Raw genomic sequence first — 27,848 nt, forward strand, 5'->3', positions numbered from 1 at the left:
GTTGCAGAGAAATTTTGAGAGACGTACTAGTTTGAAACTTTGTTTTTCTCATACACAAACAATACAATGCTTTAAAAAATGCCTTTTCTGGTAACAAACCAGGCACTATAGCATTACTGGCAGGGCATTGCTGTACTAACTGGACATGTGAAATAGGAAAAAAATTGAGTGTTTGGAGATTTGGATTTTTTAAAAAGAAATTGTCCTTAAAACAGCAGCATGATAGATAATAGCTGTGTCAATAGTGTGTCCTTTGAAGTCAGAATAAGGCACCACTCTTTGAGGGTAAAAGCCCAGTCCGTATGAAACTAGAACAGTACGTTTTGATTGTTTAATAATAAACAGCCTCAGCTAGATGTAGAGTCAACAATCTGAGGAAGCTGTTCTTTGAGCTGCCTGTAAAATGAAATATGATTTCTTTTGGCATGGATCCAATTAGTGCCACACATCCAGGGCATCTGGTATAATAAAAAGGGAATTTAATTTGCATGTTGCTATGGGATTTTTCCAGTGGACAAAGTGCTGAAATTCTCAAAAAAACAAAGACAAGACAAAGAGTGGAATTGGTTTAAAAAACAAAGCAAAAGCCCCATAAACCCCCTCCAGACAAAGACCAAACCGCACATGCGTTTTAGTTATTTAATCCTGTTGCAGAATCACCTTGTAGCATCTGTTCCCTCTGAAGCCTAGAGGCAGAAAACATTGATTTGTTAGGATTCATAGTGCATGAAATTGATTTTTAAGATTTTTACTATTTTGTATCAAACGTCACTATTAGGTTTCTTCATATGTCAACAGTGTATTTTTCAGAACCTGTATCTATCTATCTATCTATAGCGCTATGGCAGGAGGAAATGTCTGTTCTTCTGACAGATCATGTGAACTGATTTAAATATTAGAGATTATACCATTTACTAGTAATTTTTGGTAATCTGTTTATGCTGTATGTTCATACTTGTTAATGTGTATGCATCGTAGTAAACATTCCACAGTACTTCTCTCTGAAATATTCAGAGGTTTAATAAACTATTGTCGTTTTTAAATACCAAAATAATTCTAGTTTAATTATAAAACAGTAATGTATTCCAAAGAGAAATACGATTTGTAATAAATATTTTAACATACCTGATTTATGAAAAGGTAAGAACAGAAACTTATTTCCAATACAAAAATTTGGCTTTATCAGTTTTCCGAGAACTCCTCTGTGTCGGGGTGAATCCTTATGTGGTAACTGTAAACTAATCTTAGTTCCGTGTATCTGGGAGAGATGGGCTGTGGGCATAGGGCTGCTTCAGCAGCTCGGAAACATCTGGTCAACACATATCTTTGATGTTAGGAAATTGTTTTTGACATTGATGAAACAGTAGTAAACTGCTTGTTTTCCATATTTTTTTAACTGTTAACAACACTTCCTGTTTAAAAATACCAGCTATATGTAAAACTAGTTTTACTGAGATGTTTCCTGGAGAATTTTATAAACATGATATATTTTTGTTTTTGAAGAATTCCAATGAACAATTTTAAATTCGTATGAACTTTACATGTTTCATGAAAACCGGTTGTATTTTATGAGTTTCTGAAAAACTTTAATGACCGTAACAATCCCGTGCTGTAGTTAATCCTTTTGCGTATGGACCGATGGCCACGTGGATGAAAGCCACCCTGAGTACTGAAGTCAGTGGTCTCTGAACCTGACTGTTGCTCAGTTGCTGTGTTTTGAGGTAGCTGTGGAAAAGGCGTTGCCTTGCGCTGGTGCCAGCTGAAGTAGCCCTTATCTGGGGAACGGCCACCTTCGCTTTGCTGCTCTCAATTTCCAGGCCGCATTAGTTGAAGTCAAGAATATGCTGATGTGGCTTTTGATCAATTTGGACCTAAATGTCAGAGGTACTTTGAAATGACAAGTTGGATATAGAAAAAGAAGAGGTTGATGCATTTATTGAGTGTTTGGGTATTTTGTATTCATTCTTATTTTTATTATTGCTTGTAAAAAAACACAAAAGGGATAGTTCAAGGGACGGTTGTATTTTAATTCTTCTACACAGATAATTAGCTTGATTTGGTTTTCTTGCCTATAATGCAATGGCCTGGTAAATAAAAAATTTCCTCCTCCTAACCTATTGAGGTAACTTTTTAATCCAATTGTGGAGACTGAAATAATGTTTCACAAAAGCATTGCCTCTGCTGTTATTTCACGCCACATATATCTTCATTTTCATCTTACAAAGTAATTATTATGTTTTAAATATATTTAAAACAGTAATTACTAGTACGATGGAGATACTGACTAGTATTAAGTTAGCTATGTTTCAGTTGGGGAAAAATAGAACCATTTTGCATTTTTGCTGTATGGGCTATTAGCTGCAGACAAATAAGAGTGTGCCTTTCATCTATTTGAAGTATTGAGCTGCAATGAACCCCATTCAGTAGGTGACTATAAAGTAATTGTTTTGAAAAAGCAGGCTTTTTTTGTGGCTTCAGAATTGCCTGGAAGCTAGGATGTAAATTTTCCTATTTCAACTTACTGAAATTTAATAATGAAATAGGAAGTTCTCTGCCTTCCAATATACAGCAGTGTATTTTATGAAATTTATTTTATTTTTTATTTCATGAAATAATGAAAAAAAATGTTTCCATCACGGAAAATCAGGGGAGTAAAGTACTTGTTTGTTGATGTTGCATACAGTGTCCCTTTATGATAGCATGATTCGTGATACTGCTTTTAAATATATATTGCTGCTGCTTATAAACCTAAGAGTAAAATGTAGGATGAATTCTGCCCTGTCAACCTCTAAGAACTGCTAGTTATAAAATTTTACCCGTGCTCATGGCCAGCAGGTGTGACAGTGCATAACTGACGAGCCTTTGAAAACTGAAAAAATTGGAAGTGTGACTTTGCAACATCATACTGAAGATAGTCATATATGGCTAGCAAGCGGATAGCCCGGTCTTTCCTCTTGTGTAGGGCAGTCTTTATCAATCTAAACATTATATTGACATTGATAAACTGCATTTGAACTGCAATGGCCTAATGGTTAGGGTGTACCACCTTGTAGGGAGGGATCATAACAAAAAATATGTTAGTTTAGTGTGACTTCAAGAGTCAAAAGGCTTAGTGAGAAACTACTTTGGTTTATGAATTAGTGTATGCAGTCATTTAAGCTTAAGAAGTAAGTCTAAAGAAGGATTCAGAAATCCTGAATCAATGATATCACCATGTATATTGTAACAATATACTGACGAATAACCCTTCTTGTTCGTGTTTCAGCATTTCAGGGAACACCTTGACAAACTTTTTGCGAAAGGAATTGGAATGCTGGACATTGCTTTAAATGAAGCTTTCAACATGCTCAATGAAGTAAGTTAATGCTTTTTTAGATTTACGCCTCTGACACCTTTCTTGCTATTTAGCAATTACTGTCAATTTTAAGATAATAAATTAGAACTCAGAAATGTGATGATCATAAAATATCTATAGAACAAGAATTGTATATAATGTTAGTTGTCCAGGAAATTGTCCTTCAAAGGATATTTTAATTAAAATCAGACCTATAGTCTTTGCCTGAAAGGCTTTTCCTCCAATGGTGCACATCAGTCTTAGTGGTTATCATGCAATGACTTTTATATAGTGTATTTCAGAGAGATTTTTTGTCATTTCTGGCAAAGGTAAAATATACCGTCATGCTACAGATTCCAGCAAAGAACAATTTTAGCAATATTTTGATTCAGCTGACTATATACTTTCTTGGGAACGTATATTGGAAAAATCAAGGAAAGAAAGGAGAAAAGTGAACAGTAATAGTAACAAATGAGAATTAGTACGAGGGAGAAAACCAATAAAAATAAAATGCACCATCAAATATTTCTCATGATATTATGAATGAAAACCGTACATAGTGTGGTAGGACTAAAGCCATTTCTTTACAACCTCGGTTAACATCAGTTCAGATATAGAGTTTCCGTAAAGGAGAGCGCTGGCTTTTTTTTTTTAATAACTAATTATAAGCGTATGTCTTCCTCCAGGAAGAAGTTAATATTAGCAGCTTAAGATATGATTGAAAATACTTTGGTGTTTCCAGAAAATCTTTCTCTTTGTTAAAAAAAGAAAAGAACATATTTAAAGATTATGTATGTATTCTTTTTAATAATCTAAATCAATTAAGAGGTGAGTTGATCCTGATTTAGAACACCTATGTGTAGAGGAAGATACTTATTTTTTTTAGTGAAGAGGGAGGTATCATCTAGAAAGGCAGAGTAACATCAAATTCCTGGCAGGTGAATTAAAATCATGCGGACTCTTAGTCATTAAATAACCTTTTAAAAAGATGATGCAAAATCATCTGTTGCTTTGAGTTTTTCAAGCGAGATTACTTAAAGCCTTTTAAAAGCTTTTCTAAAGCAACAAAAGAGGGGGAATGCAATGCGATTCAAACGCAAGATAGTGATTTGATGCCCAAATTATTGGGTTGAAATGTATGGACTATGGTTTTTAGATGATCAGTTTCTTCTACTGAATGTCTGCTGATGTTACGATGAGAATATAGCTCCATGTGTATTTAGGAATTCTAGTTTGGCTACAGATAGAAATGAATCTCTTCCGATATGGTTATCATGGCGGCAGCCCAACTGGTAGTAGTTAATTTTGTATAATGTTAATGTTAGTGATGGATACTTCCAGGTAAATCCACTGTGTGTTTCATTCTAAGAACAACTTGTCCTCGAAAGAGACTCACGCTTCATATACAGGAAAGTAAATATATATTTTTATCTGTGTGTGTATATATCAGCTTTAAAGGTAAAAAGTAATTTACAGTGTTTAGACACAAGCTTTCAAAAATAAACAAATCGGTGCTTCCTTCATACCGCTTGAACCTCTGTGACATATTCATGGTATCTCTTCTCAGTGAGCCAAACTGAGAGTAGTTCTGGCCTCTTGACGTCCTTCCGTGATAGCCTGTTCCCGAGACATCTATCAACTCTGTGTGAGGGGGCTCCAAATAACTGCTGTTAGTGTGATCTGTAGGTGCGTATGACAGAAGAGCCTGAGTTTAGGGATGACAATTTAGACCCCCTATCTTGCTGCTTGATAGAACTAGCTTGGTTTATCGTTCTGGGTTTGAACAATGCCTTGGAGTGTTGACTGGAATACAGTCATTAGAGATGAGTGCACCCTCCCTCTCTAGCCAAGGTATGGATCTGAAAAGAGGCAGCGTTTAAAAGACTACAGTGTCTCTCCTTTAAACCGAGATACATTTCTTTCAGTCTAAAAGTTTCAGGGACTTAATTCCTGTCTCACAAATTAAATTCAGTAAAACTTGCTATACTACGACTAAGGTTGGTAAGGATTAGTAAAGAAAGCTTGGAAAAACATTTTTATAGTACACTTTTCCTTTTAATAAAGATGCAATTTAGGCATATTCTGACTTGTTTTTTCATGTCATGAAGACAGTTTAGTTTCTCTTTTTGCCTAACATTTCCCAGGCCATCTATTTTTCAGCTTATCTAGCCTTAGTCGATCCCATGTCTTAAAAAATCATGTACCTTTAGAATTAATATACATCATAACTAACCTCAATTGGATTTTAAGAATGCAGACAAACTAGTAACAACTCATAAATAAACAGAAGATTGAATAAAGACTGAGCTGTGACAACTGATGTTTTTAGAAACTTTATTTTTGTCACTCACATTTAACAGAGTTGTTTTGGAAAGAAATATTTCAGTCACAAATAAAACAAGCAGATTCCTTTTTTCCCTTCTTCCCCCCCGCCACCCCTTTCCTTTTCTGCTTCCTTCTTGTTTTTCCTTTTTTCAACTGAGCTTATATTCATGAAAATATTTTAAAGTGTATAGCTATTTCTTTTTTTGGGGAAAAAAAAATGAAATCTGTAAGTCTGCTGCAAAAAGGAAATCTCGTCTCAAATGAGTAGCAAACTGTCTTTTGATTGAAGGATGTACCTTGCAAGTGAGACCTCAAATCAAAATATTCTCCAAAGGGTTTCACTTGACAAGTGTGCCTGTCTTTATACTGTAGGATCGTAGATTAATTAATGGTTCTAATTCCTTTGTATTCATCTTGAAGTACAATATTGATCAGTTCTTTTCTGGGCATAAAATCCTAAAATGAAAAGATGAGGATTTTCCTTCACCCACTGCCCAGATGTTCACCTAGACAGTGTGGAACTAATTCCTTCATGTGGTACCTGCCAAAAACGACAATGGGAACAGCTGCATGAAGTAAAGAAAAATCTAGGTGTTTGTAGAGGGCTTATTAAGAATCCCGTTGTGGGCATTGAATATAGTCTTAGGAAACGGACAGACATCTTATCAACGGATAAGAGCTGCTTAATCTCTCCTTAAAAGAATACAGCTAACCATCTTCTGCTTTGTCTTACGGTATGTGACATTCATGTGCCAGAAATCTATTCTTGTGAATTATAGCTTAGCTAAGGATGTCTCATCTATGTTTAAAAAAACAAAAAGGGGGTGGGGGTGGAAGATGGAAAAAAAGGAGGGGGGGGGAAAGCTTTGTTTTACACAAATAGTCTATGAAAATTCTGGTTGGATTTTAGAATGGTTTAGGGGTTACCCTAATTAAAGTCAGTTACTTTTGTCTTGCAGTTACCTTTCAGTATTTGCCTAGGTTGTTAAGACTTGAAGATGGTTGATACTGATGTCCTTGAAAGCATGTTTAAAAATCCTCTTCCAAATTCTTTCCTATCATCAATTTATGCAGTGTTCATTATACAGTGTAAGAACATAGAAGTGCTTGGTACAGTAGTTAGGCACCTACTGTGTCATGTGACGGCTGCAATTATCTCTTTTGGTGACAAATGCGGTCTTTGCAGTGATTACCTTTAAAAAAAATCATAGCCAATTAAATAAAATTTTGTGACATTTCAAAGCCTGTTAATCACAACCAAATGCTGTAAATGTCAGGATGCATTGAAAATTTTGCTGCTAACTGATGAATCACTGAGTTAATTGTAGTTCATCATAAGGCCCTTGTCATTGTTATTATTATGGAAAACACTTTCATCACTCTTGCTATTCAATAAAATTAAAGTTCTAGACAAATATGAGAAGATATTACTCATCAAAGCATTCACATTCTTCAAAATATTCAAACAGATAACTGTAGAATAATGCAGATGCATACGGTACCATGTTTTAAAATAATATACGAAGGCATTCCACCTGCCTTAATTTCCCTTTTAATTTAATTTCCCTTGTCTCCTTCAAAACATGTTGTCCATATGAAGAATATACCCCTTGACAAAATAGCTTCATCCTGGTGAGAAAATATTGTGTCTAAGATCATACTAACAAAGGAATCCCACTTTAATAATTCTGGGTCTCGTTAAGACTGGAAAAATGGTCATGACTGAAGAATTTTAAGGGTAGAGTGCTTTGCAGGTATCACAGATAAGAGTTTTCACACAGGCAGTGACCAAATATAGCTAACTCCGTAAAAGCACATCAGTTTCCCTTTAAGTAACGTGTCTCTATTACTGTTTGCTGAGGTTCCTGTTTGATCAAAAGGAAAGTGATCTGGAGGAGAGGTGCAGATGATATAAACGATTGTTGAGTGATGTTTGTGGATGTGATTACTCAGATATGGAAATGTGATGGCAGAAGAAAAAAAGACAGAGCACTGCTGGAACCCACCATCCGCTCCCTTTCCTACTGCAGGCATGTCTACAAAGATGACATTTTTAGAAGTTAAGAACTTTTTCTAGAAAAAAGAGGTTTAGAGTTTGGGAAGAACAGCAAATATGTAAGGGCGAGTAGACTGCAGAAAGCTTAAAGGCAGAGCCCAAATTTAACTAGAATAGTCCGAATAAGTGTTATTGACTCCAGGAGCAGTCAGAGTCCCTGCAAGGTAATTCACCTTTAAATTTAAATACTACTTCTCAAATGTGAGCACTCTTTTTTGGGCACTGTTCAGCACAGATAGGCTGGTGAGGTGGCATAAGGTAATTATTACATGGTTTGCTCAGTACCAAAAGGAAGGTGGTAGGATGAGGCCTTGTCTGACCTCAAAGTTGGTAAATGTACCTGAAAACTACATAGGAAGAGAACAAAAGGAGATTGTTTGTTCATTAGCTTGTATTCAAATGTTAGCCCAATCTATACAGCTGTGTGTAATGCCTCAGTTTATTGATCTTTTCACAGATTATTTTTCTTTTAGTGTTTGTACAAAGTAAAAATCAAATCATTTCCCAGCTCTGCATTTTTTGCTAAAAGCTGGATGTTTCACCTAAGTTCCTTGTATATTTAAAATAATACATATGCAAATAAGAACCTATTCTGTGATGAGAGCAAGTGGAGACAAATGGATTCAAAATTAAGGCATCAACTCCAGAATAAAGAGATCAAAGCTTATGTTATGGCTCAATCCAGTTTACTTGCTCTTTGACCAGGAGAAAATCCTGTCTGTGCAATGATGAAACTGTCTTTGCGTACTCCGAAGGATGTGTAGATGGCTGTCGAAGCACCTGTGCTCAAGTACTGCAGTTCAGCAGCTTGAATTACTTCTATGTGTTCATTTTGAGTAATAGGAGAATCTAGGAATATATAAATATTAGCTTGGTCTCCCAGAGAAACATTTTATGAAAAATAACATAGGGAATGTAATCCTGAGTGAATATGAATGCCATATGAATAGTCATAGGTTTCTCTAAGTGGTGTATTTTCTGTACTTTGCAGTAAAATTATCAGTCATTCTTTTCTTCTTTTTGAGTAGCTTGTACTTTTAAAACTATAAATCAAAGCAAACTCTATGTAGGTATATCAACACATATCAGCTATCTAAAACAAGGGAATACGCTTTTAATTTGGGGAAGTGCTATATTTATCTATGTTCCTTATTTTTCAAGCTGATAAAAAGGGGATATATAGTGAATCCAGATTCTGTTACACAACTGAAGTTACAGTTCAGTAAGAACGTAATATCTATGATAAAATGTTTTCAACCTGAGACTTTTTCACCTGCTTCTAAGCATGCTAGGTTTTTGGCAAGATCCATGTTTATCCAGCGTGATCCTATCTATCTTCATCAACAGGAATGTGCTGTAACTAAATTAATGTTTCCTTTCACAGTTCAATCACACGGGACAAGGAAGTATTTGCAGCCAAGCCATAATGTTGATTACCGATGGAGCTGTGGACACATACGATACAATATTTGCAAAATATAATTGGCCAGACAGAAAAGTAAGTGTGTTATCACCTTTATTTGATGGAAACCCCAAAGCTTCATATCCAATATAAAGTGTATGCCTAGTGAAAAGTCAGTAACAATCTTTCTAATAATCTGAAAATGATTTTTGATAACTGGATGTTTCACTAATGACAAAAATGATGCTTATGTGATATTGCTTGAGGATAGAGATGGCCTTTTACTGTAGTAATGAACGTAGGATAATAAGATATTAAGGAAATATTTCCCTTCAGGGTACGTTTTTGACCATTATATATTACTTCCTCTGTGAGACATCGTTAAACATGAAAAACTTCCTCCTCCTCCCAAAACACTCATTAATGATTCAGTGCTTTTTGGAGCTAAAGAGGGATACGTACTGTGGCCAGTGACCAATTTACTAGGACTAGAGAAGGAGCAGAGGTAGTTCGCAGGTTTTTGAATTTCTTTAGTTGGCAAAGTGAGGGATAGAGTTGGCAATCGGTGAGATTTATTAAAAATGTATTTGGTTCTATCTATCTGTATAAAGAAATTTGCCCAGGATTAAATCACCTGGCTATATAACATGTGGATGTTACACTGCGGTGCAGAAATGCCTTGAATTTTCCTGTTGAAAAAGTTCTAGTAGGCCTCGTGTTTGGATGTGAAATAATTTCCTTCTACACTTTTTATCTTCTGCTAAAGCAAATTTCGGGACTATTTTAGTAGTTTTTGTCTTTTGAGATAAGTGCCATGATATATGCCTGTAGAAGCAACCACCTCACTCTTCAAAGTGCAATTTGAACAAGTAACTGATTAATATGAGTGTGCTGCATAGGGTTTCAGTATTCTGTGGAAAAAAGTAGTAGGTTTGATTTGTAGTTTTTAGTCACGTTCCTCTATTTTATAAAATTGCATTTGTTTTATGTTCTCCCTTTTCTTGTTTACCTGAACTAAACCTCATCTATTAGCAATCAGTCAGCAAGAGAAAATGGGAAACTGGTGATTTTTTTTACTGATCTTCTGAAAATGTTATGTCAATTACTGTCATTCTGTGTAGCAAAAATGACATATAAGTATTCTACTTTTTGTTGCTTACGAGGTTTTTATTCAGAGAATGTAGAGTAATAATTAACTGCAATCTGAAGATCTGTTTTTCTCTTCCGATACCTTGCTCACTCCTTTTATGTAACTGCATTCTCTAAAAGAAGGAAGTTCATACTTTTTGTGATGTTACCAGGACGTGCCAGAAGTCTGTCATCTTTAAAAGAATGCAAGGATGCATCAGTATTTGCGTTTTCTGAGGAGAGCTGTAACTCTTTTTTGCGTGAATTGATGCTAGACTTTGTGTAGCGGAAGAGATGAGGAAGTTCAATATTGAATTAATGCATTAAGATGTAGAATGAGATATTATGAAAGAAGTTCCGTTGGATGTCAGCTTTTGTCCATTTTGGTGTCTGTTGTACTATGTTGGGTCACATCTCAGTTGGCAATGGCACTATTGCTGAAATAGAACAGAAATATTTGTTTCTACTCTGTTACATGCAAGACGTACCTGCTTGAAATGTGGTGATCAGCTGTTTACAAATCAGGGGAGAATACGTGACCTTTGATCCTCGTCTCCCTAATTTTCTTCAGTGCTTTTTACTGAGATTATTTATTGTTGCTATTTGCATGAAAATATCTCCTTTCTTATTCTGTATTTACTGTTGAAGATGGGTGACTCCTCAAGGGTAAAGCTTTTATTGATTTTTCTGCTGATTAATAAGACATTTGGAAAGTACAGGCTTTATAAAATATATTTGTCTGTTGAAATTACTGAATAATTCTGGAAACGGTAACATATTTAGACTGTAGCTTGTTTTTCAGATATCTAAGTACTCAAGATGGGATCTGTTTTTATCAGACAGGTCATATGTTATGTTTTTCTTCCTAAGTAAAGGAGTGTAACTCCTTGATATTATACGGCGAGTCTTCTATCAGCTGGCTGTGCTTATATAAATGCATGGTAGTAACATGGTCTGGTAATACGCGTATGTGCATGGTAGTCAGATGGTCTCAATATATCTCTTAATTCCTTCTTCGTATTCACACTTATTTCCAAATGTTTTCTGAGAGAAACACAAGACATATAACCTGATTGTGAAATCATTATTTTAATAGCTGCTTCTTCAGATCACAAATGTTTATAAACAACAGACAATTTTTTTTTTCTTTTATTTTGAGTAATTCCCAGATGTTTGCACGTGCTTTTATCCCTACAGAAATGGTCTGATGGTCTGAAAAGTGTTAGTTTCAGCTATAGGCTTCAATATTTACTCAATACTTCAGTCAGTTAAATCTTGTACTCGTTCAAGATTTCCATGATCAGTTGATGTATGAGGAATTTTCATTAAATTAAAACAAAGTAAATTCAGGAATATGAGGAATATGACTGCATCTAAATTACCTTTAGAATTTCAATTAATATTTCCAGCACCTTCCCCCTCCCACTAATTTTGTCTCCTTTCCATTTTTGATGGGATTGAGTGTCTTTGTAGGCTGGAGCCTCCTGGAAAGGAGGCTTAAAAGTTTTTGGTGTCTTTTATTTTTTTTTTTTAAAGTCTTTCCTCTCTTATTCAATGGGATATTATCTGAAGTAAGTTGTTAAGTCCTCAGGTGTTCCATGAGAACATTTTGCTTTATCTAGCGAACACTGATGCCTAAGGAGATTTACAGAATCTCTCGGAAGGATGTACCTCTGACATCTGGCATTTTCTTACACTATGAAGTCAGTTCCCCTCAAGAATGGGAAGACGCCACGGGGAAACTGTCTCTGTCATATGAAATCAGTAAGGAAAGAGCTCTCTGAAACAGTCAGCTATTTTCCCAAAACCACGTGCTATATATCTTTCATGTGCAAGTCAACAGCTATATCTGAGACAACAATAGTTAGCACAGCTGTTGCAATAAGCAGCAGGACAGGTTTCCCCCGGGGTATAATTCTGCAAAGGCCTAGCATGAAGAATCCTACCTTGTTCAGCGAGGACATGGTGTTTAGGGAGTAGCTATTACTTGATATGCAGTATTCCACCCAACTTCATAAAACATTTAGCACATTATGCAGGCTTCTAAAGTGTATATTAAAGGTACGTAGAAAAGAAAATCAAATCAGCTTGTGCTCTTCTCAAGCTGAAATATTTCAGTATGAAAAATGAAAAGATTTCCATATGTATGCTTTAATGCATTAGAGCGTTCAACATTGTTTGTTGGTTTTGTTGGTCTGGAAAGGAAGAATTCTTGAAAATGCAATACTCTACGTGTTCACAATGTCAGTGTGCCTGAAGATCATGCATGTGGTGCACTTACGATCCCCCACTTTTTCACTATACCATCTTTCTTCTCTCCAGAGCCATTTTATATATATATTTGTAAATCACAGCTTTGAACTGCTTAGTAGGTTTTTTTCCTCGTGTTTTTTGTTGTCTATTCATCTATATATTGCCTTGCCATCTTTCTTATCATTTATGTTTTTCCTGCCATTTTGATACTGTCATGGACACTGATGAACAAAGTATTAGCCCTAACTGAGATAAGTTTCTGTGTATCTCGGTTACTGTGTCAGCAAAGTACCTATTTCAGTTCTCTTTTATCTAATGTTAGATAATATTAAATATGTCATCATTAGTTCAAGCAGAAACATCTTGTTCTCTTACAGGAAGGCACAAATTTTTCATATAACTTTGAAGGCCTTGCCAGTTTGTCAGTGACAATCTCTGGAAACAGAGAGTGAAAACTTACTGTCACGACGTATACAACAATTATATTTTCTTTTTTCCACACCACCTGTATTGTTTTTAAAAAAGATACTGTGTAAACAGGGATAAGAGCTTGTTATTACATATCATTGTAGATGTATTCTGCCTGACTGCTGGTTAAAAAGCTGCTTCTTTCTGATAATGTATTGAATAAAAATTGTGTTTTGAAACAGAATAACATGGCTATGGTTAAAACCCCAGAGTAGCTTAAATTAATTAATTGAGTTTTTTGGGGGGAATATCAGCCAGATTATGTCTATAAGACTGTTTCCTTGAAAGAAGAACACTTTCATTTTTCTCTATATTTTACGAGTCCCTATCTCCCTCACAAAAAAAAGCCAATTCCCCATGTTTTCTTAATATCTTCTACTACTTAAAATGTAAATCTAGTAGATGCTATTTTTATAAGACACTAGGTTTTATTCATATGACTAAGGATGTGTCCTGGTTTTGGCTGGGATAGAGTTAATTTTCTTCCTAGTAGCTGGTATAGTGCTGTGTTCTGGACATGATCTAAGTTGTTAATGTCTATTTCCTTTTATTTATGAGTCCATACATGTAATCTTGCACCTTAAGGAGCTAGATTCTCATACATTATAAATAAGTTTATGCTATGTACGTGATTTTTCTCATTCATGAAACTTACATTCAGTATTTTCAAGTTTCTGTACTTCATTCGTGACAGCTCTGCCAAATGAAGTACCAAAACCAGAACAATTACTCTGAAAGAGTAATCCATCTACACTGTCATATAAAAGCCCATGTTTTCACCATGTAGCAGAAATAAAGGTTTAAAAGCAATAGCATCAGGAAAGGGTTTGTTTACAAGTACAACTGTGATATAGTTGCAATACGTCCCCCGTTTTTTTTTTTAAGGTCCTATTTCAGAAGGAAGCCTTTAAGTCTCAAAGTATCTTTTTGGTGTCAGTTGGAACAGAGAGTCATACTTTTACAGTATATTATTACTTCTACTATTACATCCAAATGCACTTGTAGAAACCAAGCAAAATACTGCACTTACGTATTTCACTAGGCGCCTTATTCTAATCTAAAAGCATGAAAAGACGTTGCTGTTGGGGGGGGTGGACAGGCAAAGAGACATGAGTACAGATTTGCTCCCAGAAAGTAAGTAGTACCACTAATTGTCTCTCCCTAATTAACACAATCCTACTTCCTCTCTATTGGAAAACTCCAGGAAGATTAACCTCGTAAATGTTGCTGACATGCAATAGCACATCTAAAAACAAAATTACAATGCGATCAGAGATATCAGAGCTACAAGCCCTGTCATGCTCTCTGTTGAAAGCCATTTTAGTCATTAATTAATAAACTTGGAACAGAAAATAACTACTTAAATAATATTTAACATATTCTGGCATTTTAAATATAGCAAGACTGTTCTCGGTATGTTGTGACACTGCAAAGAAAAATAATATAGTAAATCCTTTTGTATAAATGCTTGAGGAAGCACTTTAAAACCCTCGTGACTCACCAACAGCTCCATGGAGTCTCGTGATCCTTTTTCTCCACTGGCTAAAATGACCAAGTGCCTGCATGGTGTGCAGCATGGGTCCTTTTCTCTCCGCTTTTCCCCCGTTGTTTTTATGTGGCTGTCAAGTTCTATACTTCTATAAAGCCCATCTCCTCATTGTTTTGGAGAATCCCAAAAGCATTTCTTCCATGACCATGATTCAGGGCAGAGTCTAAAATCCCATCGAGATCAAGGAGAAACAGGTACATAATTGAGGTATATAAGCAAATATTTTTGTGACATTTCAGTTTGCATACATTCTAGTCTTCCTTTTCCATATGGGTTGATGCAGCACTCACAAGGGGTCAAGGAGGATGTCATCTTTGTGAGCTGTTGTGACTTGCAGCATTCAGAGATGGATGTTCTGCTCCTTTAGCCTGAGAGCTCTTCACGGTGACATTGTACCACATGCAATATCTGAAAAAGAAAGCAAAAGAATCATTGTATTAATTGAACGATGTCCTTCCCTTTGGGTTTGTCCTTTGATCCTGAAAAGCATTTGTTTTCATAATCATCTGAAATAGCTCTATGCTATGGTAGATATATGCAAAAAGAGAAGCAATAATCCTTCGCTACTTAGTAAAGTGAAAAGAAAACCAAAATACCACCTAAAATGTCCTCATTTTCTAGAATCAAATCCAGCTAGGCTTGGCCAGAATTCTCTCCTGAATTTTTTCTCTGGTAAGAAGGAAGGATGATTATACTCTAGAATTCATGCTTTCCTTTTATTTATTTTGTTTTTAAATCTGAGTTAAAAGTACCCCCACATTCACCGTATTACCTTATTCATTATTCTGCAGTCTTTCACTTGCTGGGCAAATAACAGGGAATAAAACGTCATCTGTCTGTCTTCTATTATCCTGAGGGCTCTGGGGAAAGTTCATTTTGGATGGGAGAGAAATATTTTCTTTATGCTTATGAACCATTACAACAAGGCAGAGATTTAAGATGGTTTCTGTCACCACTAAGACTTCGAGTAGGGTGAATATAAAGAATAACTGCAATAACATCTTTATTCCTACTGCTAAGTGATTATGAAACAGAAAGACCGAACAGCTAATGCTGCCTATGTCTCAACAGAACTGTTGAAATTACAAGATAAACAGTTCCACGACTTTAAAGTGTTTATACCTGCTTTTCCATCTGCTTTATATGAAAAATTTCAGAGTCTGGAAGGTCTCTAGGTCTACATACAATACTTAAAGTTATAATTGAATCAATCCAGAGATTAGCACCTCCAAATTTGCTGGATTTAGATTTGATTTCATAATAATATCCTGTATTTGCAGACAATAATAATCAGTTCATAACTCCTTAGCTATGTGGGACTTTAATGCATACTTTTTACGGAATCAATACTTATAGCATATTTCGTAATATACAGCATTATGCTTTCTTAAATACTTAAGGAAATACTTGGTCATTACTGGTTACTACTGGTCACTTGGTCACTAAAGGTATTTATTTCAGTCCGCTTCTTTATATTAGAGATCTCTGAAATCAATATTTAATAATTCTGCAGTTTATTTTTTTTTTTACTCAAAATTATTTAGTGAGTTTAAAGATGACCAGTGATCTATTGGCTTCAACTGCTGTATCTGAAATGGAAGTCTGAGCTTTGGGTATATGTAAAATTCCTCAACCGTTTAGATTCTACCATAGGATGGGAAAGAATGTTTTCCTTACCCTCCTTTAATAAAGGAAGATGAAAACATCACATGTTTTCATTTCCTTTGTCTCAAATCTACCCTAAAAACAATCACGAGATCAAGTGGATGCTGTGAAAACGGGCTACAAGAAACTGGGTGGCTGCATTGTGGCATCGCATTGGTGACAAACCATCTTTTTCTTTGCCTGCTATTCACGAGGTTGCAAACCATTCCGCAGATTTTTAACCAGGTTCCTGTAGCTTAGGAACCTGCTGATGTTGGCAACATGGAACATCGGTGCAGCAAATTGAATGTCTCAAGTACGATGTTGTCTGGATGTTACAAAATTGATTTTTTTTTTTGCTAAAAAGACTGAAGTACTTTAAAGGCAGACGTTATTACAGCTACACAAACCGTGTGCATTATTTATTACTGGATATCTCCAGAACAAAAGAAGGTCCAGACACATTATAGGCCTTTCAAGTTATGACATAACTTACATTAATTAGCTGTCTTTTTAGGCACCCGAGCAGTATTATGAAACACGGAGTATGAGATCAAACAAAAGTTCTTGATGTGGGGATAAGGAGAAACAGCTCCTCACAGAAACGCTGTAGTCCCAGCTTCCTGCCCCAGCTGCAGTTTTATTTTTGGAAAATTTTAATTTGCTGTAAAGAAACTTTCTGCAGTGCTTAAAAACAAAATGTGGGGAGATGTTTTTTGTGAAGATAAGAGTAATTGAATCTTTTCTTCAGCGTGTATGTGGGTTGCCAGAGGAAGGATTACTGCCTCTTGCATGCAGAGTTACGTTGGTTGGACTCGTATAGTGGCTAATGCTTTTTGAATGTTTTAAGAATTTTAGTTGGGATGATCATGGGTTTTAGATCATGGTACACATGTAAATGTATATCCAAAGTGCTGTTACCCTGTTAATGGTTGTCATGTCATCAGAACTAGCTACAAAAGTAAATTAACTATGAGTCATACCAAGTACCTTATAAACAATAGCCAGTCAGAATGGACAATAATCCACAGTCAAATAGATTGTCTGAAGCATTTTTGGGGAACTCATGAGTATCAGTAACACAAAAATCATTACTTTTGCTCGTAAAAAATAAGTTAAATTTATGTGGTGTATGTAGACATAAGGAGTTCAAAAATTTAAGATAAAATATGTGTACATAAAACATGCCTAGATGACTGCAAGCAGTCGCTAGTTGCATCTGCCATAAGCTCCATATCACTGAAATATGTGGCTGAAAGCCATTATTAACAAGAGAAACCAAAGTATTGTAAGTAAATATCATAATAGGAACCTGGTATCTTAGGGATTCTGTTTACTAATCCACAAAATGAATATAATGAAACCTGACCTGATATTTGAATTGCTGTAAGGTCTTAATTTTTTAAAAAATTATTTTTGTGGAGGTATTATGCCAGAAGCAAGACAGCTAAAGTAGGCACAGTAATTGCACAAATATGCCCATTTCATTCTGTGGAATATGTATATTCTTGAGGTAGTGGGTTTTTTTGTGAAGAATTATGTCATCCACTTAGGGAAATAGTGAGATCATTTATTTCTTGAAGTTCTTCAACAGCATGATAAAAAACTGTATTTCAGTTTCTGTGGTTTAAAGTGAACAATACTGCAATTATACTGAAAGCCAGGATACAGTTCATAGCCTGCTTGCTTTTAATTACTTCTCTTTATAATGTACGCATCTTCTTACTTAAACACGACAGGCGGAAAAGAGATGTTGAAGGCTGGCAGAGCTGTTTGATTTTAGATGAGTATCTACATTATCTGTAAAATATCAAGAATGTTGTTAATTGTAAGTAATCCACCAATAAAAAGGTGACTATACGCAAAAAGGTGACTATAAACCCATTTGGTTGCTTTTGACAATAAAGAGAGAACACGGCATTCCAATCAATTAATTTGGATTAATAACAACAAAAAGGTACAGAGTAAAAACCCCCTGAAGATGATGTTAGACTGAATGTCTTCCTAAATTACCGGTTTGAAGTTTGGCTTCTGGAAGCAGTTGGAATTATCTGAGTCTCTATTAAAGGTTACATCACAGAGGAGAGCCTTGGTGAAAAATAAATGGGTGAAAGAGGCGAAACTAGAGTTGTGCTCAGCCACCTCTGCTTCCTTCACCTATAGCCTGAAATGGAAGGATGTCGTAGACCTACAAGCCTGCTTGCTTTATAGGCACTTTCTGTTCTCTAGAGCACAAGATATTAAGTGAAAACTTTTCAGTGATTCTACAGACAGGGAAGAGTGAAATCTTAGTTTGTATTTTGGCATAAGTTTTAAAAAGCTGTCCTTATGATGTTTTAGGCCTCCGTATAGCTTTAGAATATACTGCAATAAAATTTCAATTTTCTAATTTTTTTTTTTAAATGCAAGGTTAAGCTTGAATCAAACACAATATTATGTAGTGGACACGCATCAATAGGATTCAAGATATTTTTATGACTAACAAGAATGTTCACAGTTACATGCAGTAACACAAGTAGAGGAGACAGTGCAATGGTGAGGCTTAAATAGGAAAATCCGTTATTGTGTCTTTTTCTTAACCAATAGGTCAGATTCATTGCTAGTCCAATGAGGTATGGCAATTCCAAGTAGCCTGTAGGTAACTGGTAAGTACCTTGGAAAACTGTAGGCTGTCACGAAGAAATAACTCCTTTCAGACATTTTCATCTGAGTACGGAACTGTATTTCTCCCCAGTTTGTATGATCCATTCTTAGTTCATTCCTGTATCGCTTTTCCTTTAATGACATCTTCATATACTTCTATTTTATATAACTCTCAGTGAATTAAAATAAGCCATAGTGTGTTGTTCCGTTACATACTGAGACTTTAAGTTAACTTCTGTTGGATATTTACATTAAGTTGAGAAGGTTGGTAAATTGCATGTTTAAATATCAAACCTCAAGAGATGTTTGGAAAGGGAATGTTACAAAGGGAGGAAGTTAAATGTTTGGTATAGTATTCTCTTGCTGGCATCCCATTACATATGGTAAATGGTATTTCTTGCTCATTTTGCTCTGAGAGGCCAAATTCTGCTGGTTTGGAAGTATAACAGACTTTGTTTATATATGAAATTATTATTCATATATACCATTTTCCCCGAGTACCTCTGTTACCCTTCGCGGTGTCTGGCTATAGAACAATCCTGCAATACATGCACATATATCAAGACAGTACGGAAGACTCATTACATGCAGGGGATCATGTATGTGTAGTTTCGTATTCATTTCAGCAAAGCGCTTACATATGTGAGTTATTACATCTCTGCTAACCAAAGCAATGGATTCAGGCATACATTAAAGTGCTTTACTGAATTAAGAACTAAACAAGTTATCCAAACAGTCCGGTCTTTAGAACTCTGTTGTGGGTCTGCTGAGTCTTTATTAGTTGAATCTTTAACTGTGTTAGTTGTTCTGCATTTTATAGAATACCCATTTAGGACACTGTTTGTTTATCTCACTATATTTATGCCTACTTTTTCTAAACTGGCGTAACAGCATTAACTACATTCTTAGACTTCTGAAAAACGTGGCAGTCTCTGTAGACTTCACTTTTGTATTCTGTTCCCAGATGCAGACATCTGCTGCAAAACTGATACAAACCTGCTCTTCTCTATGAGATTCTAAATGCCATCATCTCATAATCCTCTCTACTACCCTTACTGTAATTGTCTGTGTGCAAAACGGACAGAATGCGATTTGCACATCTGAATAAGTATGTTCTGTTTCTGTGGGATAACACTTGTGCACCGCCTTCTGTTAAGATTTAAGCTCAGTCGCAGAGGTTTCCCCTTATGAGTTCCTGAAACCCTTTTGCTGGATTTTAACACTGAAGTTGAATTTAGTGCATTGTTAGATCCCCTGGAAAACCGAAGTTGTTCTTCTGCTGTCTTATGTCATTAGACATTTGTATCTTGAAAAGAACATGTAGGATTTTGAATCATCTGGGACTTGTTATTGAAGAAGGCTTTAAAATCTGTTATAGTAGTGAAGTGTATATCCCAATGGCTGCTGTTCCGCATGTCTTTATGAAAATAGAAGAAGCTATAAATACTTACTTATAACACAAATTTCAAAATGTTACATAGTGAGGTTCATAAAATAGAACACCTACAGGGCCTATGAGACTTGTAACAGGCCTTTTTGTGAGGAAGAGAGATCAGAAGCGTAACTTTATTCCAGTCATTTTGTGTATTTTTATGTATGCATATAGAGAGAGATAATGAGAGAGGGGTCTACTGGATACACAATAGGAATTTATTTTTTAATTCTGGCTTTTCTGGAAAATTCAAGACAGAAGACACTTAGGGTTTGGTTTTGCGGAGAACTGTGTGTCTTGCAAATTGTACAGTCAACTTCCATACCTCTTATGCTTCAGTAGGATCTGGAAATATTCAGCAACTCCTGGTAATGTTTTTACGTTCATGTCACCTATTTTAAAAATAAATAGAAACAGGTTATCCTTGTTTGAGAAAAAACATTGCCACAAAAAACACCCTCAAAGATGACTGCTCTGTTTTTGAAAAACCTAAAGGAAAATTTGGAAGTATGCGTGAATGGAGACAACAGACATATCTGCTGGGCAAGTTCCTGAACATTCTTCTTGGTATGAACAAAATAAGATGGAATTGTGAAATACAGTAGTTACTCCAAGAAATTTCTATCACATAGTTCTGTTTTTCAGCCTCTGATGAAGGAGAATTTGTTGGTTTGTTTTTTTTTTTGGTTTGTTTGGGTTTTTTTTAGTGATGTCCAAGGTAGCATCAGTTATGGTCTGTCTCTGTGGTTTTTAGTTGATTTAATAATACGAGATATTAGTAAAACCGTAAAGAATGTTTCCTAGGTATGGAGAAAAGAAAAAAGATAGAATAATACTAGTCTTTCAATTCATCATTTATATTGCATCACTTTGGATCAGTCTACGTCTTTAACTCTTACTAAACAAATATGCATTTTAAATAAATAAACAAATATATATTCAATACGTCAGGTAGAAAGCTGTGAGCAGGTTTTCAACTCAAGAACGCGCACTCCTATTATCATAGACTTTTTCTTCCCCAAATAGTAAACAAACTCATGCAAAAAAGGAATAGGTTTAACGTATTGTAAATTATGGAAGACCATCTGAAAGTTAACTTCTGTTATTTTTTAAATCCATCTGTTTATTAGACTTGCCAAGAGTAAAAAATCATGCCCAAAATTACAAGGAAAAGGGGTAATGGAAAGAATAAGAGAGGGAAAGAAGGAAGATGAAGTAAACGGAATGCGAATCAAAAGGGGATTTCTCAGAATGTCTCACACAACTTTCTTTCCTTCTGGGAAAAAGTCTTCTGTGGTGTTGCATGGAAGGCTGGCTGCAGGCAGTGGGCAATTACCAATATGCACACGCCTGGAAGAAGAGTGTTGCCAAGCCGTGGGCTGGTGTTGCCACTGAATGTGATTTCCAACAAACTGGTTATAAAATTTGGGGCTGCAAATTTTGGAGCCTCCCCTTCCAATGTGCCTTATGCTCCCAGATACATGAAGTACTCATCATATCACGCTGGGTTATAAGTTAGTTGCAGCATATCACTTATTTGAGATCCCAGTCTGCCTCTTGCGGAGGTACCTACTTCCCCCAGACTTTGCGTTATCTACAGACATCTACCAGCCTGAAAATTACTGTTGAAGTTGGTCCGTAGTAGGTGTGCAGTTGTTTTCAATTCTTTTTACAAATGAAGGGGAAAATCCCTAGGCAGTTCATGTACTCTATTAACTTAATCTCCAAGAATGAAATTAACTGAGTGTGCATTTGTTAGTTTTACTCTCACTGTGAAAAAGAAATGGCTGAATTTTCCATAAAATGAGAGTTTTGTCTACATACTGAAACATCTGTGGTAGAGATGGGTGAAAACTGTAAACATTTGCTTTGGCTAAGTTTACATCATATTTAGGGCTTGAGTTTTCAACAAATATTCACGCTATCGAGTTTTAAAGGCGCAAAAATTCATGGAAGATGAATTTCATCCTGTGTGCAGAAATGGCTATGGTAAGATTATCTTTCTGTCCTCCCATTTCTTGTCACCTGCAATTCAAAGAGAGTCCCTCCTCAGCCACCAGTCTGTGGGAGCACCGTCGATGTAGCGTTCTTGCAGTTGTACTGCTGGCACCTTAGAGGGGGGACCACAGGATGTGGTAGGGTGTACGGGCTGTTTGAGATTCCCATCGTTTTCTTCTGTAGAATTTGAGTCTGATCCCGTGGCTTATGTTGCACTGAAAAGGCATAACCAGCCTTTTCAATGAATATGGATTTTTACTGAGACCGAGTTATTTTGCCCCCATTCTCCCGCTCCCCCTGTTCCTGTGCTATAGTGTTAGTACTTCGTGCGTTTGTTCTGTGCAGTGTTGGGAAGACAGCCAGTGGGGATTAACGAGGATCTGAAAATCTCTCTTCATAGCTTTGATGGGGCCTGCTCATCAGAGGAGTTCACACTTTTTTAGTACGGTGTTTCTGCCTCCGCTGGGTCTGTATTCGGGGCATCCAGTATCCTAGCTGGGTTTCCTTTGTTTAACCAGAAAATCTGTGCCCTCAGCTGTGCCGTCCCTGGGAGACTGGCATGTGAGCAGCACACACTGCCTGAGATTTGGTCCGTGTAACAATACTGTCGCGTTCCTCTCTGCTACAGTAATTTCTTTAGAAAAGAGCTCTACTTAAGTGACCAATTGGAATTTCCTTCCCTCTTTGTCTTCTACACAGGGAGGAATATTTGCCAAGACAACGGGACCTGTTAGCTGCCTTGTGAAATAAATTTTCCTTTTCTTAGCTAGAGGTAGTTTATGGCACCTTCTTGTGTGTTATTAAGTACAATCCTGTCAAAATGGGCGTTATCTTCTATTCTGGGACTATCTCCCCAATTTGTCGTGGATTTAATGATGAGTAGTACTCATGATATCTATGTAGCAAATGGAAATGTTTAGAATTTAAAAAAAAAGGGTGACAAAACTTAGTCCAGAAAAAGTATAATGGAAACTTAGCAGTATTACTTACTAATGATTTTAACAAACAATGATATCAGTATGATTCTAATAACTATGATAGTATTTTTTTAATATTTTGATTAATTTAAGCAAACAAAACCAAATTTGTACAAAATATTCAAATGTGTACACAAACAGCATGATAAAATTGTGAGTACAGAGATTTCAGCACCATATCTGATAATACTGAATTTTCGGCTAAAAATTATACTGGCTGACTAAGTACGTTTTGACATATGGCACCCCATTTTGAAGCAAACTGTTTTATTTAGGCTGACCTAAATTTTCCTTAAAAGGTCATGTATGGAAACTAGCGATGAGCCAGACATCTGAGGATGCCTTTGTGGTACGTCATGTTTGTGCAATTTCAGCCAGAAAAATGCACTTGGCTCTACATTTGTGTGCAGCAAGAGTGACATCTAGTAAGCCAGTAGATGGATATAATTGGTGGGTTTTTCCCTACGGTTACACCAGTGTTACATGCAATACTCACTTGTGTTTAAAGGGGGAACTCAAAAAGAAGTCTTTGAGCGTGCTCTACTTGGATTAGCAATAGGAAATAATAAACATAATTTTCAAAATCTTAGTTTGGTTCATAATGAAATCCTCACATACTCTCCCCATGTTCGCAGACACGACTAGACCGAGGTCAGTCCGGTTTTGGTCAGAGAGCAGCAAGGATGGAGGGAATGTCTCCCCCCGCCCCTTCACAAAGGTTGCTCAGTATGGCGTCTCTTCTCCCAGGCAAGGAGATCACAGTCGTCAATCATTGCCAACAAGCCAGAACCAACTTCTGAAATACTGAACCTTTAAGGGAATTAGCAGAGTCCTTTCTTGAAAAGGTGAATCCTTCCATCAGTCCCCTCAGTCCGTCTAGGGAACTCTGATAAGTATTGTACCGCTCTGTGCCAGAGCAATTTTTTGAGATGCTCTTCTGTGCCAGATGCTCGTTTCCATTAACTACGAAGTATTACCTTTAAGACTAACTGCTGAGCAGAGGTGGACAGGATCTCCACGCGATGTGAACCACCAGGGAGTCTCAGGAACAGGAGAGGAATGGAGCGGGCACGTGGTCATGCTGTGGAAATAACCACAGCTGAGGTGTGTGGGGGGGAAGTAGAACTCGACTTCGGCCTCTAAGGGATGATAATGTTGCCATCTTTCATGCATTTTAGAAGTTTCATTTTGTTGTTGTTCTGTTTTATTTCTGAGAGGGTTTTCCTGGTAGACGTTAACAGTGGAAGGTGGCAATACGGTCTTGCTTGAGCTCTATTTGTGTGGAGACAAGAGGAGGGAAATGGCAGATGGGCTTCGCATCCTGGTGAGGTTAAGATCTTTTATTGCATTCATGCAAACCTAATATTATTTGCCCTTTTTTGTATGAATTCTGCACAAGATTGATACAGCAACAGCTTCATCTCTAATTGTACAGGTGCACAGTACTCCAGAATTTTCTGGGAAGGAGAGTAGTTACTACAAATTTTGGAGGCGTTTCACAGCAATTGTTCCTTCTTTGCTGCAAGGGGCGCTGGAAAGCTCTGGTATCTCTGAAGCTAAACGCTCACTAGTGTTCCCTCTTGGAAGCGAGGACCCTAAAATTGGGCTGAACTTCAGTGTAAAACCGACTTGATAACTAAAAGGATGATTCTTGAATTTTCATCTTACCTTGTGGAGAAGAGACTCGATTAAGGTTGTTTTTATCTTTTAAAACCAGACCATTTCTTCTTACTTATAAGGCAAATTGGTAATTTTCCCACATTTGCACTGAACCGTTGATGCCATATTATCTGTCCAAGAGACATGTATGATGCAGCGTATCGGTGAAAAAGCATTTTGCAAAGGCATATTCTCTATTAAATCACTAGAAATGAACAGCAAGTGGAGTCAGAAGGAAATTTAATAACTGTTTGAACATTTAATGTTACTATGTTCTCTATTTTTTATATAAAGATCGCTTTTTATAGGATATACCTTTGAACAGCTAGTCAACTGTGAAATAAAATACAGATTTGCAGAAAACAATCTAGATAACTTTCCATCAGTTAGTGAGAAATAGGTGAGTAAACGCCTGGTTTAGTTATGGTTTAGTTTGCTCCTTTTTAAATGCCAGAACATTTAATAGCCATAAGGGAATAGTACTGTAAAGCAAACGGTGTAGGTATGTTAAAAAACACTGCTAATGAACTGTTGTTTGTTTTTTTTTTTTCTTCTAATATATGGATTTAGCCTTCCCAAATGAAAGTGGCTCAACAAAACATGTGTCTTTTCCCCCTTTCTCCAGAGCGACTTATTAATGGGTTGTTGAGTGGCAAAAGAGCCTGGTGTTCATTCCCACATTAATATTTAATCAAGTGCTAACAGCACTTCAGTATCTACCAGGCTCGAACTACTCACAGGAGCTGTGTCAGTACAGAGCGTACTCGCCCTCCGAGTGAGACTGGGTTATTAAATTAGAAGCATAGGCAAGGTTACCGTGCCATCATAAGCAGATATCTTTGTACTTTTAATTTACTTAATTAATTTTGCTGAAATTCCAACAGTAAAAAAGCGCTATGCAGTTTTAATTGTCTGTGTATGACTGCTCAGATTGTGATACATTTCCCACTAGGGAAGGTTCTTTCAAGGCGTAACTTCTTGTAAGAAGTTCTCTGAAACAACATTTGGAAACAATTTTTTTTTTAAAATTGACCTACGCTGTGGGTGTATATGTCTCTAAATTTTGGAAGAGGTACATGAAAAATTAATGAAATTTCAGTACGGAACTTTTGTACAATTCTTTCTGTAAACTGTGTAAATTTATAGTGAGATGTTTACATTTATCCTATAACATGTTAATTGAGTGTAAACATCCTTTCTGAAAGTGCAGCACAGACCTGACTATGGTTGCAGGTTTGGACTCGGTTTTAAATTGTGCTGTGCAAACTTCGTGTGGCTTTTTTTGTCTGTTTTTGTTTCTGTTGTTTGTTGTTGTTTGGGGTCTTTTGGTTTTGTTTGCTTGGTTTTGGTTTTCCAACTGTCTGAGGCACCAGTGGCTGATGGAAGCATAGAATCCTCCGGGCGGGGCTGTAAAGGGTAGTTTCAGTTGGGGTCGGGGGTGGATCTTGCATGGGGACAGTCCGGGTGATCTTGTAGCTATATTTTAACGTATTTAGCGTTTCCATTGCATTTCACCTGTCTGCACTGTACAAATTTCAGAAAAATGAAAGAAATTATTTTATGTAAACGTGTCATTGGCTAATCTGTTACTTCTTTTCCTCCAACTGCTGCAGTCTGCTTGTGTGATTTTCTGTGACAGTACTGGCACAGGCGGTTAATAAATTAGGCCCAGAGCCTCTTGATGGCAGTGTGTGTTTCCTTCTTGAGTTCATAGGCCTTACAGAACATTTATGTCTCATTACAGCCAGTACAGCAGTTTATGCCCTAATAAATCAGAGGAGCTTTGCAGAGATGATCTTGACAGTAATGAATCTTTCTGTTGGCATTTCCACTTCACAGACACAAATAATGAAGCAAAACTGCCCCATCTGGCCACTCAGTAAGAGTCAAATCACAGTGGGAAGCTGTTTTCTCAAGCATGACAAAGGTCATTGTGTGCAGCAGGAGTGAACGATAGCAGGTTGGGCTGTGAGTGACAGTGTAGAATGAAGCCATTTGTGAGCTTTTATCATTATAATTACATTTATTAGCCGTGCTGCCAAGGTTCTCCCCGCCCTTCTACCAAGTCTGTGTGCTCTTGCATCAAAAGCTACCTTAACTGATTTCTGCAGATTGTTTGGAGAGCTGTTAGTTATTGCATAGGAATTGATTTAATCAGCTCAATCAGCCGTTGAAGTGATAGTATTAAGGTCTCTCACAGTAACTTTTTAAAAAATAATTTCTGGAAATTTACTGCCTTGAAAGAGCAAACACTCGCGAAAGATGCTGTATACTAGTTACAAGCAAATAGATCAAAGAGGTTCACTCTGCTTTAGGAACGTAGGGCAGAAATACAGGATACGTCACCTCAGACTGGCCAGGGGGTCCACTGAGCCTGCTGCCTCGCCTCCGGCAGTATGCGACCAGATAATCTTCCCACCTGTTCGAAAATCGTCAGTTCTTAGGTCTGACTTTGCTGTTACGCTATTCACTGGTTAATAAAGTCCTCGCAGCGCAGAACTTGGATACACACCAAGTACCCTTGAAGATTTTTCCAGGGCCCATTGCAAAGCACCTTCCACATTCGCGACCGCCTCAGCTCTGCATTCAACAGTAGCACAGCATCTCTATTTTAAAGCATGTTTCTTCCATTCTTTTTCCTGCTTGATATCACTGTTGTGTCTGATTTCTTCCTTTTGTAAGGTAAAGTACTTTCTCCTGGCTTAGTTTGGGTTTCTACACACTGAAAAGAGGTTTTCTTCTGTTGGGGAGGAGTTGAGGGCTGCCCTCTTCCTTCCTTTCCAGTGCTATGGTAGTCCTGCAAAAATGGTATGGTGAGGAAAGGTGGCGAGAGCATAGGCAACGGGGCTGGGTACCGTTCCCGACAGCGCCACCAAGCGACACCGAGTAGATGACACCCAAATCATCAGCTTTTCGCGTTTTGATTTTGTACACAACATATTTTAAATGTCTCTAGGTGCATACATTCACTATTCTGCCT

At 36.7% G+C, this 27,848-nt stretch overlaps 1 protein-coding gene across 1 annotated transcript in view; it reads left to right on the forward strand.

Moving 5' to 3' along the window:
- Positions 1-27,848, forward strand: part of CACNA2D3 (calcium voltage-gated channel auxiliary subunit alpha2delta 3) — a 457,404-nt gene that overhangs the window by 217,778 nt on the left and 211,778 nt on the right. Inside the window, exons 10-11 of the mRNA XM_054215897.1 lie at positions 3,266-3,355; positions 9,100-9,213. Of these exons, the coding sequence (XP_054071872.1) occupies positions 3,266-3,355; positions 9,100-9,213 (204 nt within the window). The remainder of the gene's footprint in view (positions 1-3,265; positions 3,356-9,099; positions 9,214-27,848) is intronic.

Source organism: Rissa tridactyla, chromosome 10 (assembly GCF_028500815.1).
Source record: "Rissa tridactyla isolate bRisTri1 chromosome 10, bRisTri1.patW.cur.20221130, whole genome shotgun sequence".
Lineage (NCBI taxonomy): Eukaryota > Metazoa > Chordata > Aves > Charadriiformes > Laridae > Rissa > Rissa tridactyla.